The sequence below is a fragment of the Trichoplax adhaerens genome, genomic scaffold, assembly GCF_000150275.1.
Source record: "Trichoplax adhaerens TRIADscaffold_1 genomic scaffold, whole genome shotgun sequence".
NCBI lineage: Eukaryota > Metazoa > Placozoa > Uniplacotomia > Trichoplacea > Trichoplacidae > Trichoplax > Trichoplax adhaerens.
Window position 1 is genome coordinate 5,494,412 of NW_002060943.1, and position 21,651 is coordinate 5,516,062.

The 21,651-nt window shown below is 34.1% G+C and overlaps 5 protein-coding genes across 5 annotated transcripts; 2 read left to right on the forward strand and 3 right to left on the reverse strand.

Annotated features, from left to right (window-relative positions):
* Positions 1-293: 293 nt before the first annotated feature.
* On the forward strand, positions 294-2,764 carry TRIADDRAFT_51868 (uncharacterized protein; the record flags this gene model as incomplete). Its single annotated transcript, XM_002107861.1, has 7 exons — positions 294-675; positions 828-1,313; positions 1,749-1,828; positions 1,906-2,034; positions 2,172-2,310; positions 2,493-2,590; positions 2,732-2,764. 7 exons carry the CDS (start codon positions 294-296, stop codon positions 2,762-2,764), a joined length of 1,347 nt encoding a protein of 448 aa, XP_002107897.1.
* A 1,584-nt stretch (positions 2,765-4,348) lies between these two features.
* Positions 4,349-5,524, reverse strand: TRIADDRAFT_51869 (uncharacterized protein; the record flags this gene model as incomplete). The annotated part of the gene is made up of 5 exons (XM_002108649.1): positions 4,349-4,504; positions 4,589-4,762; positions 4,930-5,021; positions 5,086-5,183; positions 5,427-5,524. The coding sequence occupies 5 exons, from the start codon at positions 5,522-5,524 to the stop codon at positions 4,349-4,351; spliced, it is 618 nt and encodes a 205-aa protein (XP_002108685.1).
* A 203-nt stretch (positions 5,525-5,727) lies between these two features.
* TRIADDRAFT_51870 (uncharacterized protein) lies at positions 5,728-7,925 on the reverse strand (the record flags this gene model as incomplete). Its single annotated transcript, XM_002108650.1, has 6 exons — positions 5,728-5,892; positions 6,012-6,113; positions 6,242-6,332; positions 6,457-6,747; positions 7,436-7,521; positions 7,716-7,925. The coding sequence occupies 6 exons, from the start codon at positions 7,923-7,925 to the stop codon at positions 5,728-5,730; spliced, it is 945 nt and encodes a 314-aa protein (XP_002108686.1).
* Positions 7,926-9,810: 1,885 nt separating this feature from the next.
* TRIADDRAFT_49657 (uncharacterized protein) lies at positions 9,811-12,922 on the forward strand (the record flags this gene model as incomplete). The annotated part of the gene is made up of 14 exons (XM_002107862.1): positions 9,811-9,889; positions 10,136-10,245; positions 10,389-10,465; positions 10,621-10,692; positions 10,819-10,884; positions 11,193-11,196; positions 11,276-11,299; positions 11,488-11,513; positions 11,564-11,568; positions 11,892-11,916; positions 12,077-12,081; positions 12,294-12,339; positions 12,500-12,557; positions 12,755-12,922. The coding sequence occupies 14 exons, from the start codon at positions 9,811-9,813 to the stop codon at positions 12,920-12,922; spliced, it is 765 nt and encodes a 254-aa protein (XP_002107898.1).
* A 362-nt stretch (positions 12,923-13,284) lies between these two features.
* On the reverse strand, positions 13,285-19,734 carry TRIADDRAFT_51872 (uncharacterized protein; the record flags this gene model as incomplete). Its single annotated transcript, XM_002108651.1, has 16 exons — positions 13,285-13,385; positions 13,491-13,566; positions 13,644-13,694; positions 13,827-13,907; positions 14,020-14,120; positions 14,190-14,289; positions 14,916-14,971; positions 15,049-15,144; positions 15,233-15,315; positions 15,394-15,515; positions 15,590-15,727; positions 16,138-17,613; positions 17,745-17,858; positions 18,026-18,208; positions 18,512-18,646; positions 19,675-19,734. 16 exons carry the CDS (start codon positions 19,732-19,734, stop codon positions 13,285-13,287), a joined length of 2,973 nt encoding a protein of 990 aa, XP_002108687.1.
* Between the last annotated feature and the right edge of the window lie 1,917 nt (positions 19,735-21,651).

A 21,651-nucleotide genomic window follows, 5' to 3' on the forward strand; every position in this document is an offset into this window, starting at 1 on the left:
TTTCTCGCTAATTTTCATTCTTCTCACCATCAACTAATTCATGCCTCTTCTCAATTATTGGGCATTCCTATTCGACAAAGATTACTATCCGATAGTGGCGATAGAGGTCTGCAAAAGATTGTAAATAAATGACCTACTAGACACGTTGATTACAAGCGATTAGAGTAGATTAGAGTAATTCAATTACTGTACTGCACTACCAGCAGAAAACAACTTTATACCATACTTCGATTATCTTCTAGCATACCAAGTCAATCGTTATCCCGTTGAATTGATATTATTGATATTCCGTTATGGTATCAACTCAGTCGAGTAAGCAACAAGATCAACATGATCATTATCGGCGATATCGAAGTCGATTTTACATCATTATGGTGTGCATTTTTATCAGTTATGCATCATTGGTGGTTGGGCGTCGTGCGTTTGCTTTTTGTAAGCCTGCTATGTTGCAAATGGAAGATTTGGATGAAACCAATCTAGGCTGGATTACATCTGGATTCTATTTGACATATGCGATCAGCAAGTGTTTTGCTGGTATCATCGCCGATTCATTTAGCTCACGTTTATTTTACCCTGTTTGTTTGTTCGTTAGTAGCATCTTTTGTGCAGCTTTTGCAATGTCTACTCAGTTTTATCAGTTGGTTTTATTTTGGAGCTTAGAAGGATTAATCCAAGGTATGTACTATACAATTGTGTTTTACAGGGACGATAGCAAAAATGAATAAAGTAGATCGTGATCATGATTCGATATCCTAATTGTTTACAAGTTGATGGTATGACATTGCCAAGTGATCATCAGTAATACTTTGTGCATAAACAATCAATAGGTTTCGCTTGGCCTACCTGTGGTAAATTATTAATGCATTGGTGTCAGTCTGATGAACTAGCAACATGGTGGAGCTTCCTCTCTGGAAGTAGCAACGTTAGCGGCTTAATTTCTCCAATTCTATTACCTATCATTATCAATAGCTACGGTTGGAGATGGTGTTTCTATGGTACTACTTTACTATTGGTTATGGCAGCAGTACTAAATTTCGTTTGCCTTGTGGATTCACCTATCGATATTGGATTATCTCAATATGATGGCGTTATTCAAAGGCAAGCTAACGTAAGCCCAAAAAATAAAAATAACGAGCCAAAAAAGAATCAAGATGAACTCGATGATCAAATCAATTGGTTACATATTGTGGTATATGATCCGCTGCCTAATTTTCTCCATCTATCATATATGATTTGCACTTTCTTGGAGAAATCTTTAATCGACTGGACACAGTTGTATCTTATGCAAGATAAAAATTACACTGAAGTTTCAGGTAAATATATCCAACGATGGTTATGTTACTACAATTAGGGTATAAAAACTGACCAAGTAAATAAAACTAATGATTATGTGGTGTAAAATTAATTTTCTGTTATTGATAATGGTATCAAAGGATTAAATTATTTATAATCGTAACGATCTTTCCATTAATATCTGAGGATTTGACAAATGCAATTTGCAGCTCAGAAAAGACGATATCGATGGACACTACTTACAATTATAATACTTAATAGAAATTACACAAGGTCTTATCGCTATACATTACATTAGCTATCAATAGTAGTCAAAGTTATGATTGTATTCTTAGTACTGCAAGTCAGTTGACTTATAATTGGGTAGTTTGTAGAATAGCTGCAATAAATGCTTATTGGCTATTCAAATTATAGCAATAGTTAAATGTAGTACTTTTTTGTGTTTTATACTGCAGCTGCTGCCGCGATTGGTTCATTCGATATTGGAGGAATTACTGGAACTCTAGTAGCTGGTTATATCTCCGATTCGCTATTGGTAAAGGATTTTTGACAAATGATTTAATGGAATGTACGTGTATAAGTATAATGATACGTGTACTATATTATTTACAGAATTGGCGACGGAAAGATCGTTCAGAACCACTTAGTGCTAGCGACAGAGTTTTTTTTACCATGTTTATTGCCGGGATATGTTTTATCGCCTTTCTGATTCTTCTCCTTCAACCTTCAAATGCTGATATGGTACTTTGCGATTTTACTGCACACGCTGAAACTAGCGCGTATATTGAGTAATATAATACCAGGATTGCTAAAGATTGGAAATGTATACTTCTTAAAGTTTGTTCTTGCTCATTTCTTTTTTTTCCATATGATTATAGGTAATTGTGCATGTGTCACTGTTTTTTCTTGGATGTACTATTTGTGGAATTATCTCATTACTAGGCGTTGTTTCTATGGAGAGTGTCCCTGCTAGTATTGCAGGGAGATCTCATACCGTCTTAACACTTTTTGGCAATAGTGAGTATAGATAAATCGATACAATATTAGACAGTATGATAATTATGAGTACGGGTATTGCATTAGAAAGACTAAAAAGTATCACAATTGACAATTTTCTATGAGTAATCATTCAATATGAATTTATTATGTTGTCGTTATATGTATATTTGTCGATATTCTATCGTTATTTTTTGTCATAGTTGGCGGCATTTCATCTGGCTATCCGGTTAGTTTAGTTATAAAGATGTTTGGTTGGACACAAGTTATTCGATTATTCACTGGACTGGCACTAGTGCAAGTGTGTTGCATGTTGATTTACTTAATAATTAAAAACAATAGGACAAAGAAGATTAAGCAAGCTTAGAATCCGTTGGTTTAACATTTGGCTTTGAAATACAACTGTTACTCGATTTATCTGATTGTTTTCTAACCATAACAGACAGTTTTTACGATTTCGGAATTGACTTATTAAAATTTTAAATAAATGAAAACTGAAAGATCGTGAATATCATTACACAACAGTGCGAATGGTATGAAGAATTAACGAAATAATATTTTCCTGAAATTTTTGAATTATTTGTTCAATATGTAATTTTTCTACTAGCATAATTCAAAAAATTATAAGATGCTGATTTGGAATAATTGTAAATTCTGCTTTTGTTAGTTTCTCTTTATTACAAGGATACGTAACAATTAGGTCCAATCAGCACGTCAACGTGACCAATGTTAATTAACCGATATCAACCACTTTGGGAATTAATCATCCAAGTGTAAACGGTTCGATATCTGTAGATTCAGTTTTGTGTGCGCAGTATGATAGATCATACATCTCCATACAATACATTTCGTAAGTTGATCATCATTTGTAAATTCAGTTTGTATGCACAGTATAAAGTATGAGAAGGATAGATCACACGTTTCCTGCGTGATTATAATTATTAATTAATCACCAAGTGTTATTTTGAAAGAAGGTTGATTTATTGACCTCGAAAGGGTTTATTTATATACCTCGAGTGAAATTGTCTATTGACTTATCGCATTGCAGTATCCAATAAATTATATCGATGACTTTCAATTCAATTTATTTAAGATTCTTAATAAGTGGTTGTTTCCTGCTAGAAATAGCATGTACTTTACGTAGAATTATTAATAATTAAAATCGTTCTACGCAAATGTATAATACTGTACATCATATATTTAAGAATGGGTAGTATCTATTAAAAGTCAGTTGTCCGTATGCAATCATGAAAGGTGCCTTGTTTGTGATTAGACGACTAGACTAAACATCGCTATTTACAGGTAGATTTATTAGAATTTTGCATAAAGTTAATTAACTCTCCATCAGAATTTCGATTCCTGCTGGTATTATAAAAAAAACGGTAAAGATTTCTGCAATATTTGTGTATTACCTTTTTCTACAAGTTCTTATACCGTATGATGGCCGACTACGGTTAGTTCAGATCAGTATCAATCGAACCAACGTTAATTAAGTAAAGTTATATTTGGTAAATTAATCATATACGGGGGGGATTCAGAAATAAATTTGAATTATCCTTGGCAGTAATTGATGAGTTTTTAGTTCAACAAAATTACCTTCACGAATTGATAGCATATATTATTGATCTTAATATATAATTTACTGTTAATCTATTGTAACATTTACTCAATCGAGTCGATATCAATTCAATATTTTAAGATTACAAAATGTAAAAATAGTAATATCTAGGTAAAGTAATGTCACAGTAGTTATATACAGGATTGGTTATATATCACATATTTACAAATGGTATCGCTTTGTTACAGTGCCAGTTACCTTACACGATCTTGAAAATATTTTTAGTTAAAGTATTACAATCACAATGGACAATAACAAGGAATCTGAAAATACGAAATATTCATTGCCGTAGATAGTTACAATTAGACTGTAGAAGTAGTTTACACATAAGAATCAGTTCTCGATTTCATTTCATATATATATATATATATATACACATAATATACAAAAATATATTGCATAAAGATTTACAAATTGTAAAATACTGATTCCATTATAATCCTACTGCCATTGATAGTAAATGATATTATGATCTGTAAGTGTACCCAAATAGTGAACATTGCCTGGGACGGGTACAACGGTAAAGTCTAACGGAGGTGAGGTTAGTGGTGGTAACGTTTGTACTTCAGCACCAGATTCTGTACTCCATAACTTGACCTTAATTGGTAGAAAATCGACAGTAAATGCTTAGTTGTCGTAGAAACATAAATCATTTTTTCGTGCAAATTATAGTTATAGTACCGTTTTAGTTGATTCATCCCCAGCACAAACGATCGATTTGCCTGGAACTCCAGGATGAGGGTAAAGCATAGAACGAGACAATAATCTGTGAACATTACTACCGTAAAAGGAATGTAACACTTTACTTTCGCAAGAACGTCCATCAACATTTTCTTGCAACGATAGCTCACATACCTGCAATATTATGTTAAAACAACGAAGTTAATTAAAATACTAATTTTTAATGTTGTCATTGCTCGTACAGTAATGGTTTATAATTTGCATACAGAAAACAAGTAGGTCACATTAGGTTGTAATAGAATCTAAAGCGTTACGATAAAATTTTACGTTTTTATAATTACCATATGCCTAGTTCTTGGGATTGATTGTGAGGGCCTATAGCTAAAAAGGCAATGTCTTGATAAAGGGTCGAATGACATAGAAGTGAGGGAACCTGTAATAAATCAAGTAATATGTAGTACAAGTTTAAGATAAACATAACGACCAATAGCGGATACCTTCTGGCAGTTGTATTTGGTAAGGCACAAACTCGGATAAATTAGCATTATAGATAAAATAACAGTTCCTAAGAGTTCCTGCTAAGATTCCGGCAGCCCTTCATTGTATTATAAGCAAATAGAATTCATTACACTGGTTTTGTATAGCTACTTTAGATATTACGATGTAATAATAAAAAACAAAATTAAAAAATATTAAACCAGTTTTATAAAGCCTCTGTCGACATTACGATGTGGTAATGAAAAATAACGTTAGTTTAAGATATGGTGCACTAATTAAATAATTATTCATCGTAACCCGTAGTACCATAGGTATGCGTACTACACAGATAGGTTCTTACCCTAAAGTTGAGCTAGGATTATGAGGTACATAGGCTAGAGACACAACAGGACAATTGCCAGCCTGGATAGCTTTAACATGTTCAGAGGTATTACGCATGTCATAAACTAAACAGGATCCATTGCTAACACCAGCATATATATAGTTTGTATCCACTGTATTCCAGGCGCATGACCATACAGGCAATTCACACTTATAACTTTGGCGATATTGTGATGATGAAATAAAAATATTTATTTTTATTATGTAGATAATATTTATAACGTGAGATGGTTAAGGTCTTGGAATAATAACTTGGTAACTTACGTTTGCACAACATTGTCCGTCGACATGCTAGTAATTTTAAGGGTTTTATCTAGAGATGCGCTCAAGAGCAGATTATCGCCACTTTGGTTGAATTTAAGGTCTCTGATATCTTTATTATGTAGTTTTAGAAAAAAGGGATTTCGCACATCTAGTGAACTGATCTGCAATGTTATTAATGCAAAGAAAGACAATACTCAGAAAATTGAAGGCTAGCATAAAAAATCGACTATGTAATAATAGTGTATTTTATGAGATAAACATTTAAATGTTAGAAAAGAACCTTGACGATTCCAAAGCCAGGAAATAAGCGATTTTGAGATGGCTTGGAAACTAACAAGTTTGCCGAGCAGACGTCGAATGCCATGACTCTACAGTTTCCTTGCTAAAAATGCATAATGCATATACGTAGGTAACCATTACATAGTTATGTTACACGACATTTGAGATAGTCAATTTACCATCCACATTATTGAACGTCTAAAATGGAACAAAGTCCGAATCCATTCTAACCTGTGATATTTGGACAGTAGTCTTATAATGGTAACCGGATGGCATTAATTTTGCCTTTTTAGGCGAATTTTCATATAAGTTTCCCTTGGAACTGAAATTAAAAATTAAATGATGAACTAAAGTTATTACAAGTAAAAGTGAATGGAAACTACTACCTGTACAACTTAATGAAACTTTATGCTAGGTTATTGCGATCACGTTACAAGTTTTAATACCTGCTAGCTGATTGACCTTGATGTTTACCGACATTTCTTTCATCTTCTTGAGCTATCTTTCTTTCATATTCTTTGTTAACCAATTTAAGTTGTTCTACATGTTGCTCAGCAGCTAGTCGAAGCATTCGTTCTCGTTTCCAGTCTTCTACAGCTCGATCTCGCTCCGTTGTATCAATCACTTTAATACTTTTAGCGAATAATATTCGTATGTCTGATTTTTTAGAGAGAGCATTGCATTGGGGACATTTCGCAGAATTTCCTTTCTTGCCATTTAGCCATTTACTAATGCAACTGAGTAATAACACATTATAATAATTAAGAGTAGACATAGAACCTCAGCAGATTTTATCGATTTCCGATTACGATAATTAAAGACATAGACCCACAACTTGCACATTGTACAAGTAGTTTCAAATTGTCATAATAAGCGATCTAATCGCCGTAAACTAGTAAATACTGTGCTATGAGCCATCTTCCTAAAAAAATATTACATGGGTGATTAATATTAAAGGTAACCATTTAGACAACCAAGTCTATTTATATGCTGAAAAGCAGATTTTCCAATTCACTTTCAGGATAAAGGGATTTAAGCGATGAAAGAAATTCAACTCATTAGGTTTTTTAGGTTATGAGGAATTGGTAGCGTGTGTTTATAGCAGATGCTTAATAAATTAGATCAGTAATAGGGTAAAACCTGATGATCTAGAAAAGGTTTACAACAAGCTAAGCCATTAACAATAAAGCTAAAGGCTAGAAAATAGAAGTAGCCGTTGGCCCTTAACAAGTCATGCTACATCTCATGACTGCATTAAGAGAAACATCAGACTACCTGTACCGTATATTATTGTTAATTGTAGGATAGATATAACTATCCATAAAACCAGAAGGAATAGACTTTAATGGTGCACAAATTTAATAATTTTAATCATATAGTTATCAGAGAAGGAAAGTCATGTCATCACATGGAATCATCTCGTACCCGAAGCCGAATAAATGACCGCACTTCAAGCAACTGAGTCGATGATCACCAGAATTGGAAAACGGTTCGAAGCAAATGGAGCAAATCTAGGATAGAGATATGATTAATTTACGATTAGTCCCTTTACGATTCTTTGATAATTATGGGATAAAGATAATGAATGAGTCGTTGATGTATCATTAGCGAATAATCATGAGGTTGCAGATACGAATTACTGTAGGTTTATTCGACATTCCTGTAGCAAGGCTGTAAAGTGAAATATGACAAGGAGTGAACTCACGTCGCCATCGCTTTCATTAGATTTTTCTGCAGATGCTTGGGGTAGTTGATTGGTTTCTTCTTGCTGTCTATTTCCTTGATTGTCGCTAACGTCGTCCTCTTCGCTTTCAGTCTCAGTACTTTCGTTAGTATATTCATCACTAGCACGATCAGAATTATTGTCAGTCAAGTCGACCACTCGTGGCCCTTGAACTGACGACGTTTGGCTCATTCTTCGGTATTCTGGAAACTTCAAAAATGTAACATGGTGATCAGTATTTAATTTTACATTTGGTTTCGCAATCAAGAATTGCTACTAAAATTGCTACTACGCCTACTAGCATAAACAAATCTTCATAGTCCTATAAATCGTAAAAATCATCAAACTCATCATAATCGCCAAAATCGTCCATGACATACAATAAATGCATTCAATTATCACGACAGCTTCGATTACGGGGTAAAATAAAATACACCATTGGAACAACTACTCCACTCGTTGTTAATACTACCAATGGTAGCATTTTCACAGTGTGGGTATTGAGCGTAAATAAAGTTTTTGAACAGTTACCGTTAATATAATTCAGGGGTCTCAATCGGTGTTATTTTAGAGATTAATAATAGAAAGGTATCAATTTTCGTCTAGCGATGATGCACAGTATGCGTTCGTGAACTCTACTGTACACTAGATGGTCAGCATGTGACGTACCAAGTCCAACATTGATCGAAAAAATTGTTGACAGAAAGGAATTTATTGTGCAGAAAGTAGACGATGCTTTTATACAGATATAATGTACTGTGCTATGATAAAGTACAGTATATGTACTGTAAGTGTCATCTTCTCAAGTACAGCATGTACAGTATGTCTGAAGGAATGTATCCTAACTAGGCGTTAGATCCACTTATTAGTGAACTTTGTAATTTATGAAAGCTTGAGACTGAAAGACATCCACATCGCTCGAGCTTCAAGCCGATTGTCCATAAATATAAGCGTAAGGATGCATGTTGACACCGGGTTGTCCTATCTACGTATAAGGCAGTTGGATATTTACAAGAACGTGGTCATTTTTCGTGCTTCATAGCTTGAGCATTAAAACACCATTTAAGGTGTTCTCCTAACGAAGGACAGTGGTAATACGATGAAGGATTTTAGAAGTCGTACAAGTCCTCTGCTTGTCATCAAGACGTGGCGAGTTGAGAAAGTTGGTAACAGGTCATGGTAGATCCTACTAGATGAGAACACTGCAATACATAATAGGGGGACCTGAAGTGATACTAGCTACTTTGACAGACGATCTAGGCGTAATATGACTGTATGCCTTGCTGTAATCCTTTCGGTGCGGCCAACCAATTCTCCTTAAGCTTGTTCATGGCGATGGTTAGTTAGGGCCTTAGCCTTTAGGCAAGGTAGGCTGCAGACATGGATCTACCCTACGTCCATTCTACTGTACTGGCTTAAACTACAGCGTAATCCATGCATTTTCGCTATAATCAACAGGCATTATCGGATCATATTTGCTTTGTGACTGGAAGGGATGGATCGCTTGGATCAATCCCAACCATTCTATCAATCTATTGCAATTTACCTGTTCAATTTCTCTTTCAAGGCAGGCGTTGCAGAATAAGAGTAGAATGGAAACAAGTTTAATCTCATCGCAGTCGCGAAGGGCTAAGTCCGCCAATCTGCACAGGAAGATTTTGAACTTGCGCAGGCGTAGATGGAGCCGTGCCATGACCAATGAGCGTACAGTGTACAGTGCCAACAGTGCTACCGTGGTATCGTAACTTCAAAATACTTTGTACTGTACACTCTACAGTACATACTGTACGGTGCTGTACTGTAGTCTGCAGGTTGGGAACTCGGCTGACGAGCAGCCGAGCCTGGTTGCTCGGAGACCTACAGTAGGGCAGCACTTAGCAGTGAGAGCTCGTTTTGCCATCGTAGGTGCTAGTTGCAAGTAGTTCGTGATTTGGTGATAGAAATATCAAAGCGATAGGTTAGATACTGTAAGGTGATGACGAATTGATGCAGTTGTTATGGTAATATCAATGAGTTTATTATGATGCCCGTTGTGGGAATGATCATCTAATAACTTGTACGCAATATTGTCGTAATCATGTCGTCTGCTCGAGGTCAAGTAATGCAGGTAGTGGAGTTTTACAGTGGCATTGGAGGCATGCATTATGCATTACAAGGTAGATAGACATAATTCAATCATACTCACTGCTCAATAATTTAGAATAGTGAATAGTATACATAATTTTACCTACATTTGTACAATCGAGGATTGTACAAGGGCAAATTAATAGTATAAATCAGTAGACAGTAATATTATCTTTAAAATGACAGTAGACGAATGGCTCCGAAATAAAAATAATATAGACTATGTGGAATAATACAACACAAGCAATTACTAAGTCGTACTTGCTAATTTCCTACAGAGAGTAACATCAATGCAAAAATTTTAGCGGCCATTGACATTAATACTGTTGCAAATAATGTCTACCGTCATAACTTTGGCAATACACCAGTATGGCAGCGAGAGATAGGAGTAAGAATCGATTTTATTGAGTATTCAATTACTTTGTAAAGATCAATCAATGATTAATGTACAATATTGACGGTGTGTCTTTTTTGGTCATAAAACATTAATGGAACGTAATACAATCATGATCAATCAAAATGAATGAGCAGAAAATATCGTTGAAAGAATTACAAGAACTTAATGGTGATTTATATACTATGTCGCCTCCTTGCCAGCCTTTTACAAGGTTTGATAAATAAATTAGGATAGAATAATCATTTAATTACCTAGAACATGGAGTTATCTCAATGATTGTCTCGCAGTAAACTAGAGTTATACTAACGTAGTTGATTAACCATTTATCTTTTTCTACGTTTTACTATAAAATATCTTTTCAAAAAGGCTTGGTAAAAAAGCGGATGTTAACGATGCTCGCACCAGCAGCTTTTTACATGTTATTGATTTATTGATAAAGTAAGTCAATTGGATAAGAATTATCATCACTTCATTTATTGGACATTAAGAGATGTGGCTATACTGTACTTTCAAATTAATTAATCTTTAGCCAAACTTGTATTGACTTTTATTAACCTGTATTAGAATGGAAAACCCTCCAAAGTATATTTTGTTAGAGAATGTAAAAGGTTTTGAAACTTCCGCAGCTAGGTTAGTTATTGAACAGATTGATAATGTCATTTATCTATTGTTTATATGAAGGCTAATAAAATAACTAAATCGGCTTCCATATTATTACTGAAATTATTCTTGTGTTAGCAGATTATTTGCATTTTCCAAATTGAAAGGGATTGATAAATTATGTTTTTAGAAATGCCCTTATTTCAGCCTTGAAACAGCGTAATTATTCCTATCAAGTAAGCATTAGGGCTAATATTTTCTTGTTATACTTGATTACCTTGATACGTAAAAGTATTGTAGTTGTTAGCTTCACATGCGAGCATGTATTACATAGGTAGAAATGTAATGAAATGTAAATTCTCTCATACGTTTGTTTATTTTGATATTTTTAACCTGACTTTTGGCTATACTGTCGTTACAGGAATTTTTATTGACACCATTACAGGTACGCTAATGTCAATTCATGCACTATAAATCTTATCAGCTATTGTATGATAGTGAGTAAGACAAATTGCTAACACTATCAACAAAAACATAGCTAAATAATTTATGTTACATCATAATCACAACTAGCCAATAACTAAACGTACATAAAGGTATATTGTTTCTTCATTACGCTTTGATTTTGTCCAGTTTGGGATACCAAATTCTAGATTAAGGTATTACATAATTTGCACAAGAGATGCAAACTTGTCATTTCCTACAACAGAAGAGGTACGGTAGATTTTCTTGCATTTATTAATTAATATAACTATATCTTTCTGTTAATTCCTGCGACTATTGTTATCATATTGTACAATCTCATGGAATTTAAATCCGTGTCAATTTGATATCGTAATTTGACTCTGATAATTATAATTTATATTCGGAAATGACTCATTACATAATTATGTATAGAGGAAATGATAGAATCTCTTTTAGAATACATTTTTACTGCTATTAAGGGAATGATTACGTTTCATGACAAGCTATCTATTGTATCCTATTTTTATGAAATATGAAACTCATATCGCTTGATGCATTCGGTAATGCAAAAGGTTATGATGGAACTTCCGAATTTCGGTAAAAGGATGAAATACTTAACTTAGAGTTTTACCGCGGTCAAGTGTACTGGACTGCGCACAAATACTGACGTTCTTGTACTTTAACCCAATTGATCAATCAAAATTTGGTCATCAGCCATGTCTTATACGAATTCCAATGTCCTATTTTGATAATACAGGCCAAGTCAGTAAGGTCAGATGTGTTTCGGACTTTATGGAAAATTTGACAAATCATAGTATCCAATCATATTTCTTGCCGCAATCAACAATAGAGCGATTTCTTAAAGTATTAGGTAGTGTGGTCCTATATTTTTTATTACTCATACGTGCTGTTATTAATAGTATTGAACTAGATGTTATTTTAGATTATTTAAGTATTTTCTATTTAATTTTAAGATGTTGTGAAACCCGATTCGCAAAGATCGTGCTGTTTTACTAAATCGTAAGCCAAGTATTATCATTATTTATGAGCTAATCGCTTAGATATTAAATTTACTTTGCAAGCGTATTATTTCAGAGAAAAAATAATGCATTTTTTATTCAAGAAATTTCTTACAAGTAGTCATTGATATTAGATCATTTTTCCCACTTGAAAAATTTAGTTACTTCCATTACGCCGAAGGAACAGGATCCGTATTACAAATAACAAACCCAATTTTAGTAAGTACTGCAATTGACATTAAAGTTTTCATACAATATATTAAATTAAATATATAAAATGATAATATTGTTAGATAAAGTATAATGTGCACAAAAATGAATGCCAATAATCAGAATATTAATCTTACAATTTATAGGATAGCAATCTCAATTTGAAAATTAATGATACTTCCAATGATGATAACCAACTATTACAGCATCTTAAACTTCGATATTTTACACCTAGAGAAGTCGCAAATATTCATTGCTTTCCAGTACATTTTAATTTTCCTGAAAATGCTACTAAAAAGCAGTGTTATCGTCTTTTAGGAAATAGCCTTAACGTTCATGTAGCGTCAGAGTTATTAAAATTGTTAATTACATAAACTTATTCCATTATAATTTGTTAGTAGTAATTCAACACCTAATAAGTGTAATCGAAATTTGACCAAGCGTAAGTTAAATATTATTATATTATTAAATTATACATTTAAAGTAATATAGGCAATATTATTAATAAATAAATTCTGTCGAAAAAGAAAAATATGTATTTCCATGCTTAGGACAAATTGTAAGTAAGTCCTGTTTTTCGTTACTATCACGTTACCGTTGGATTTCCAACAAGAAGTCGATGCTTACGTTTAGTTAAGAATACATAAATCGTAGAAAAAGATTTTAAGCATATAGAATAGGTTTTAATGTTCAAAAATTTTCTCGTCAAGAGTATATGTAGGTATTATATATAAGTTTAGAAAGCAACTGACGAATTGGTTTCTATCAAAGGATATGATTGCTTGTTAACTTTCTGGCGAAGTATACTTATAACCACAAAATCAGCAGTGTAAAATTCTAATTTAAGAATAGAGAGCAAATTACAATGAGACAGAGTCAGTTATTCTGTAATTGTAAAAATCACAAGTTACACATTCTAATAGTTATAAAGTCAGAACTTACCGATCGAATGTCGACGCGTTCTTATGTTGAAGCATTCGTCTTTATCCTTAGGGCACGATATTATAAATAATTCCTTCTGTATTAAGTTATCATAAAAATTACAAAATTCAGACAATTCCAGTATTGGGAAGCAATTGTTTATGTAATACGCACACATGAATTAACGTCCATCAAAATCTTGATAGCAAGTGTGTAAGTAACCACCTATAATAATATATAGAAAGCATCAAGCGAAATAAGTGAAAACTAAATTTTATTTACAGTCTATAATACACTGTTGCATACGATTACCGCATCTCATTACTAAAGTCAATTTACGTTTAAAATTAATATTACCTCTCCTCCATTGTAATGGATTATATTGTTCATCGTCTGCAAGTCTGGCTTGACATTCCTTGTTACGTAAAAGGTCATATCCTACAGCCATGTTGATGACGACATTTTAAGAGTTACATGTCAACATTAAGTAAAATAAGAAGGGCAACTTACAGATTCGTACGATTGATACGCAATATTTCGCAACAATTACCTCGAATACAGGTCGTAATGTAGCCATCTGTAAGGACTTTCTTAGGGAAAAGCTGTAATATTTTTCTGTCGACATGTCAATCACTTCAAATTGAGTTTCATCTGTTGATTTAAAGGTTAATGGCGTCACGTAGATTCTTCAACTGTCTAAATCTCAAGGTAACGTTATACCTGCAAAACTTCCAAGACGATAACTTTGCTCTACCCATTCTGACCTTATTACGTGTCGGCACGTAGCGAAACAGCATAAGAATTTCTCCGTACGGGTAATCTGATACACACAACATAAATATGAAGAAATATGAAAATCGGCGGATTTAGTAATTCCAAAGATTCAATGACATGCTGAGTATTTGTCTTAGTGGACCTTTTGGGTAATTAAATGAGTGCACTTTCGAAAATCTTCTGTGATCGTCGCTCCTAGGTAACTCAGCATCTATAAGCCAGATTCACATTAATACGCTTATTTATGTAGGTGTATCAGATTGCTATAATATGTAAAAATATACTTTCGCTAATTTTTCGGATTCAACTTTATCAAGACCAGTTATGACAGCTCGCACAGTTCTTATAGGCAGATCATCGTTGACGTCAACACATCGACTCATATGGCTATTCCTGTTTGATTTAAGTAAACTTAAAGTGATTTCTAATGCTTTAGGTGTAATACATTGTCATAATACTGCAATATTAGCTCATTACATTTCGCTATTGAATCCCCTCTTTTTCCTCCGTACTGTAAAAATCTGCGGAAATAAGGTAAGCAATATAATCATCCTCAATAACAATGTTACAAGGAACAGAGATTAGCAACACATTGACATTTTACTATCTTCAAAACTGCAGCTAGATTGGCTCGCTTAAAATTAATTAAATGACTTATGTTTAAAAACGTACGTCATCATCATCGCTATCACTTGTTGAATGATTTCTTTTCTTTGATTTCCAAATTCCTATCAAGGATAAGGTGGTTTTTTAATTTTTAAACATTTACATTCTAAGCAAGGTTATTCACTACAAAACAACTAACTTAGTATTGGCTCGTTGCATTCGTATTCCAGACTCATTTCATTTGGTTTACCAAACTGGATGTAGCGCTCCATGGCACAAGGCGCAACAATACCAGCTGTAATATTAACAATTAACGTTTAAGCTTTAGATCAATAATTATAGTTGACTGTGAATGCAACCAAAAATTGATAAATTTTACATACTATTTAAGATATCTGCTAGCCATTTGCAATTTACGGTAAATATTCGCCATTCTTTAGCTTTAAAGAATTTTTCTCCCGATGGGCTATAGAAAATGGTAAAGAAAAGAGTTACTATCCGGGAGTAATCCGGTATCAAGCAAAATGTTTTGACGGTACACTACCTTTTACATATCAAATGGGTATTTTTTCTACTTAAATGAGGTGTATAATTAGCTCCAATAGCATTGATAATCATTTTAACTTTGTCACGTTCTTTGCCAGTGTATCCGGTTACAGCAATTACCTAATTCAGAGATATCCTTCGATAAGCAAAAATACACCATTGGTAATCTAATCTACACCGCCACGGTACATTACCATTTCTTTACAGGCGTCAATTATATACTTTGATGGTACAGGTATCTGCATGCAATCGCGGGGTGTAAAAATTTCCTCTTTCCGCAACACATCATTCAACCAACAAATCGTGGCAATCTTTTTACCGTCACGAAGTGCCTAAAAGACAGAACAGGTATAACTAAGGTATGGCTGCGATAAGTTAATCGCAGTGAGTCTTAGATATTGATACTATTGTATTTTTACTTGCCAGCTTATAAGTTTCACTCATTCTATCGTAGCACAGTATATGTGTACATTTTTGGCTGTATTTATCCACTGTCTCTCCGCCACGTTCGGCAATTGCCTATATCAAAATTAATGGTATGAATGCTTGAGTAGAATGCAACTGGCTTTATTACGTTTTTTCAGAACTTTTGATCTCATATATTATAGCAAGGAAAAATAAAAATCGCCATGATCATATACCTAATTTAATAGTGTATAACTTATAACTGATCTTGCAATGACCAGTCATAGAATTTATATTAAGTAAAGTACAAATTAATTATCATATTACGTATATTCACCTTTTTCCATATACTAATAATTCCATCATCGACATCTTGTTGGTAGTCAATTATGAGAAAGACACATCCTACGAGGAGATAACGTTGACGCATTTTATTTTCAATAACAGAACTACCAATAATGATGCTATTATTCTGATCTGCAGTTTTTCCCGTCCGGTCGCTACCAGGACCAAATAAATTTTTATCTATATCGGTTGATAATGCGGAATCTTTAGTGAGAACATCTTCGCTTATTTTATTTACTTCCATATTAATCATCGAATCAGATTCCAAAATATCTTGGGGTAGACCGACATTTACCGCAGTTGTCTTCATATTTTTGTTAATCGGTATCTCATTGTTCTTATTGCTAACAGTGACAGCTGTGTTTATTGTGCTCGTAACTTCAGAACGTTGATTGTTATTCAGGTTAACAGGAAGTTCTACCTCATTTACAGACTCTAATTTACTGTAATTACTTATGGAGGTTTGGGTATTTGGGGTGAAACTTTCATCAGCTGGCTTGGCTTCCTGACATCTAGCTCGTCGTTGCTCCTCAGTTGTTATCAATCCTGATTTTTCGGTTGCAATTTCCAGTTTCTCACATGAGTTTTTGTACTTTGTGTTAAAAACATATTGATCATTTAATATTGCACTTGTTAAGGAAGTTGATTTAATATCTTTATTTATCTCTTGGGAATGTTTTAAATTCATAGTTTTTGTAGTGCTATCAATCTGACTTGCATCTTCAATTTTGCTATTATCACATGTAGAAAGTGCATCTTTCCTCTTACTTGAATCCTCAACTTGTAATTGCTTATTTTCAGAAATATTGATTGATGATTTCTTGTGATTAGATATATTTACTAGGTGTAAATTTATGTCAGCATCATCAGTAGAGTCAATCCTACCAACAGCCTTCATAACTTGCTTTATATTGCCGGCATGTTTTGGCTGCTTTTCATCGCTATCATCAGCTGCACTTTTAGTAATGCCAAACTCTTGCGATTGTTTATTATTCTTATCAATAGGTAAAGCTGTATCATTGATATTACCAGTTGTACCAATCAAAGGCATCTTAGTCCTTTTCGGGGGTCCAAAGTAATCAAAAGTGCCAAGTGCAGACATAGCAGGATTTTCCAAGTTTGATTCATTTACACTATATTGAATTATATTTTGACTCCCTTCTGTACAAGATTTAGGTTGAGCTTTATTTTTTGTATCTATGCGTATTATCGATTTAGCCCGATGAGCGTTTTGCAATACTTGTTCGCATTTGATTTTGCCATCACTTTTATCAACAATTTCTTGAGCATCATTTTTACTTTCAGCCGGTAAGGTAGCGCCTTTAACATGGTGATTTGGCTTGTCATCGTCAATTGTAAATAGTTCTTCATTCAATTTGGTACCAGCTTTAATACTGTGAGTAATCCAATAAGGCGTGACAATATTAATTCCTTGAGTAGATTTCAAGTCCATCTCATCGTCTGCTTCCTAAATGAAATCAAGTCGTTTAAAAACTGCATATTTAACCTCTCTTATTAGAATATGGGATTAAAACTATTTCGATTGCAGAACAGCAGGTACAGGATTGATTGTTACCGTTGTCGTTAAGCATCACCTACCCAATTTTTATCACCAACTATGATATGAGTACACTTAGAATGGATAGTGTTGGTAAAAGTTCCACCATGAAAAGTTAGCATTGCCCATAATTTCTTCTGGTCTTCAGAACATATCTATAGCAGATAACGAAACCTCTTATTCAATGATGTAAGCTGAAATTAACTTGGATTGATCAACAAGATCAAAGATATGGAAGACATATTGACTATAGTGTAATCATTTGCTGTATGAAGCACTGCAAAAACTGATACTATGCCTTGCCACATGGTGGGAAGATTACCTTCCAAAAGGCTACTAGAGTATTCTGGAAAATCCTAGATGAATTGACAAGGTACGGGTAACATCTAAATCCCATAGGTGGCAGTTTAGGAATATAATGTAGCATAACGATCGCAGTACATGTTTTAACTCTAGCTTTGTAACTTATACACTCTAGTGATGTTACATAGATTAAAGCTGAAATCTTTTCAATAACCAATGTAATGTCGATTTAGGAACACGGAAGTACTGTATGATGATACTACAAAGACAAGCTATGATAAAAGATACGGTAACATCCTGCCATGTTTCGCTGACATGATGACCCAATCAGGCTGTTATGGTACAAATTGAAAGGAAAAATTAGTCGTTCACTTTCAGTATGTGCTGTATTATCATCATTTTAACGTACTTAGTAGCCGTTAATTAGTAGAATAATTAGCTGTCAACAAATTACATTGGTTACCATTGTAAAATTTGAAGACAATATCAGTTTCATGGTACTTACTTTAACGATGTCTAAGCTGTAATTTTCGGCTTTCGAATAATCATCGTGGCTGGAATCTTGGCAGATTGCATGTGTTACAAGGGTTGATAAGTAATATTCACGTTCCGCGCCACCTTGGCGCAAGACATGAGCGACCTATTACACGATTGTGTTAATGGCTGTCATTATAGGTTATTCTATTTTTCTTAATTACAGCGACATAAAGATAAATTGATCGTGTTTGGTTGATGATTTTCCATTGTAATATTATCGTTATTTATTGTAGCTGATCTATTAGCAAACAGAGATGGTCATTTTGATTGATAGTACTGTCGATAGTACAATATTAATTTGGATATTGCACATAAGTTAGCATTTGTTATTGAATGGTGTGACAAAGGGGTAGAGCAAGTGCAGACGATGGATAAAGAAAACTATCAATTACCAATTAATGATATCCATATCAGCGTATTCTAATTAATATACACTGTACCGTAATGGTAGAGTAAGCAATAACCAACAAATCCTTTGCACACGTTGCTACTCTTTTTCTGTACTCTCTTGATTGAAAGTATTTCTACAGTAACCTGGACTCTTGTACAGTACTGTACTGGATAAATTAATAGGATGAGCTAATATAAACGGTTGGACTATCCATGCAAACTGTCGACAAAACATTTTGATGAATGATCATTTATGATTGAGTTGTCTAGTAGCAACGTTATTATGATCGTTGATCACCGATGAAAATGATATCAAAAGGCAAGCTAACTATTTGCCTGAATAAATCAATTTCATTGAATTCATTGCACACTGCAAGAGGATCGATAAAAGTTGGAGAGCGGAGTCAATGGATTTGCTGGTGTCACTAAATATCCAATGTACACCCCAAATTTTCAATTGAGCACTAAAATGATTTTTTTGACTGTGAAGAATCGCTTCTGAATTTAGCAATGGCGGTCAACATTGCCCATGTAAACGAATATAAGTGGACGTAGAAAGATGATCAATCCTTGTTATGGCATAATAATCTAGTGTGTAAAAGCAATTCTAGCAAGTTTGTTAGGGACGATAGGAGAAAACGATTTCACTAGCTGGCGACATTTGGATCGCACAACACCTGACTATGCTGACGTCAATCAGCTTCACTACAATCCATGACAAGTGCGAAGACTTCTACATACCTCATCGCTAACGGATCCCACCAAATAATAACTGACACCCGCGAAAACTTGTGATTGCATCTCGAAGTAGTCACAGCAATTAATCCATTTATACTAAGCCCAATTTTAAATTAGCATCCATTGCATTTTATTTTTCCTAAGCCAACCTAAAATGTCCGCTCCAATTGATCGACTTGAACAGTAGTAGCTCGTCCTAGTAGTGCCTAGTGGCTGTACAGTACGGATGTGTATACTGCACCAATGGTTACTGTACAATGGTTCGCGCTATTATTATAACTTCAAATTGACCGCAGTTGTACAACAATATTGCAATAATAATTCCCAAAATTGAAAAAAAAACATGAAAAACTTGGAAACTTTTTGGGTGCTCCGTGCACAGTACTGTAACTTCCATACTGTATACAGTCGTCTACAGTACGCAGTAGTGCAGTATGTACTGTACTGAACATACTGTACTACAGTACATCAATCCCCGCCAGTTTATGAAAATTTCTTAGCGGAAAGTGTCGTACTAAATATTTCTTCTATCGCACACAATTTCGACATTTTATTATGTACAAGTGTTTCTTGGTGCAGTACATAAATGACATCAGGATGACAGTTTGAGCGAAGTATTGTTAGGAATTTTTATAAACTACCCGCGTAATAAATCTCTTCTTCCTAATTCTCCTATAATTCTAATCGCTAACCATTCAGAGTAACAACAGTTTATGACCAGGTTCTCGTTAACAACTATCTTCCATTGCAGACTATCATCTCAAAGGTATGAAAAAGATAAAACTCTCCCAACGATTCAGAGTAAAGCAGTTCACTACGAGTTTCTCGTCAACAGTTATCTTCCACTGCAGACTATAATCTCTAGTACGAATAAGATGAAACTCTCCCAACGATTCAGAGTAAAGCAGTTCACTACGAGGTTCTCGTCAACAACTATTTTCCACTGCAGACTATAATCTCTAGTACGAATAAGATGAAACTCTCCAAACGATTCAGAGTAAAGCAGTTTATGACGAGGTTCTCGTCAACAACTATCTTCCACTGTGGACTATAATCTCAAGTACCAACAAGACAAACTCTCTAAACGATTCAGAGTAAAAAAAGTTTATAACGAGGTTCTCGTTATAAACTATCTTCCTCTGCAGACTATAAACTCAAGTACGACAAAGACAAACTCTATTACATTACTTTAGCTACTTCTATCCACAGCTTGTTTATAACTGCAAAATCATAAATAGAAATTACTGAACAACATCCGTTCACTTATAGACTCAGAACAAGAATTAAATTCTAAATTCTACGATTGTTGTTTGTTTCTAATAACGGAACTGGAACAACTGTTACGGCCAATCCTGGTTAGACAACATCATTACAACCTGAAATTGAACATGTGTTATACTGTATATTGTTATATACTGTACAGTACATACTTAACATGTACTGTAAACGATGTACTGTACACACTATACGCTATGGTAGCCGGACAGACTTTTCTTAATCGAAAAATGGCTACTTAAACAACATCATTACAACCTGAAATTGAACATGTGTTATACTGTATATTGTTGTACTGTACTGTACAGTACAACGTACAGTACATGCTTAACATGTACTGTAAACGATGTACTGTACACACTATACGCTATGGTAGCCGGACAGACTTTTCTTAATCGAAAAATGGCTACTTGATATGCATCTTCCGTGTCAGTTTTCGAAATCACTGGTACTAATTTAATTCAATAGTATCTACGGTCTATCATAACTATTTCCAGGCGGAAATTGGCCTTCCTGTAGTAGTCCATGACTATATCTATTCATTACTGTATTGTACTGTACAACACTACTTTGAGGTAACAGAAAGAGCATTTTCACTGCGATAGTAGGACAGTACATTACAGTATAGCACAGTATGGTGTACTACGTGCACTGCACATTCATTAGCTTTCCCTTTCCTTGCAAGAAAAACTTTCTGACATTAGA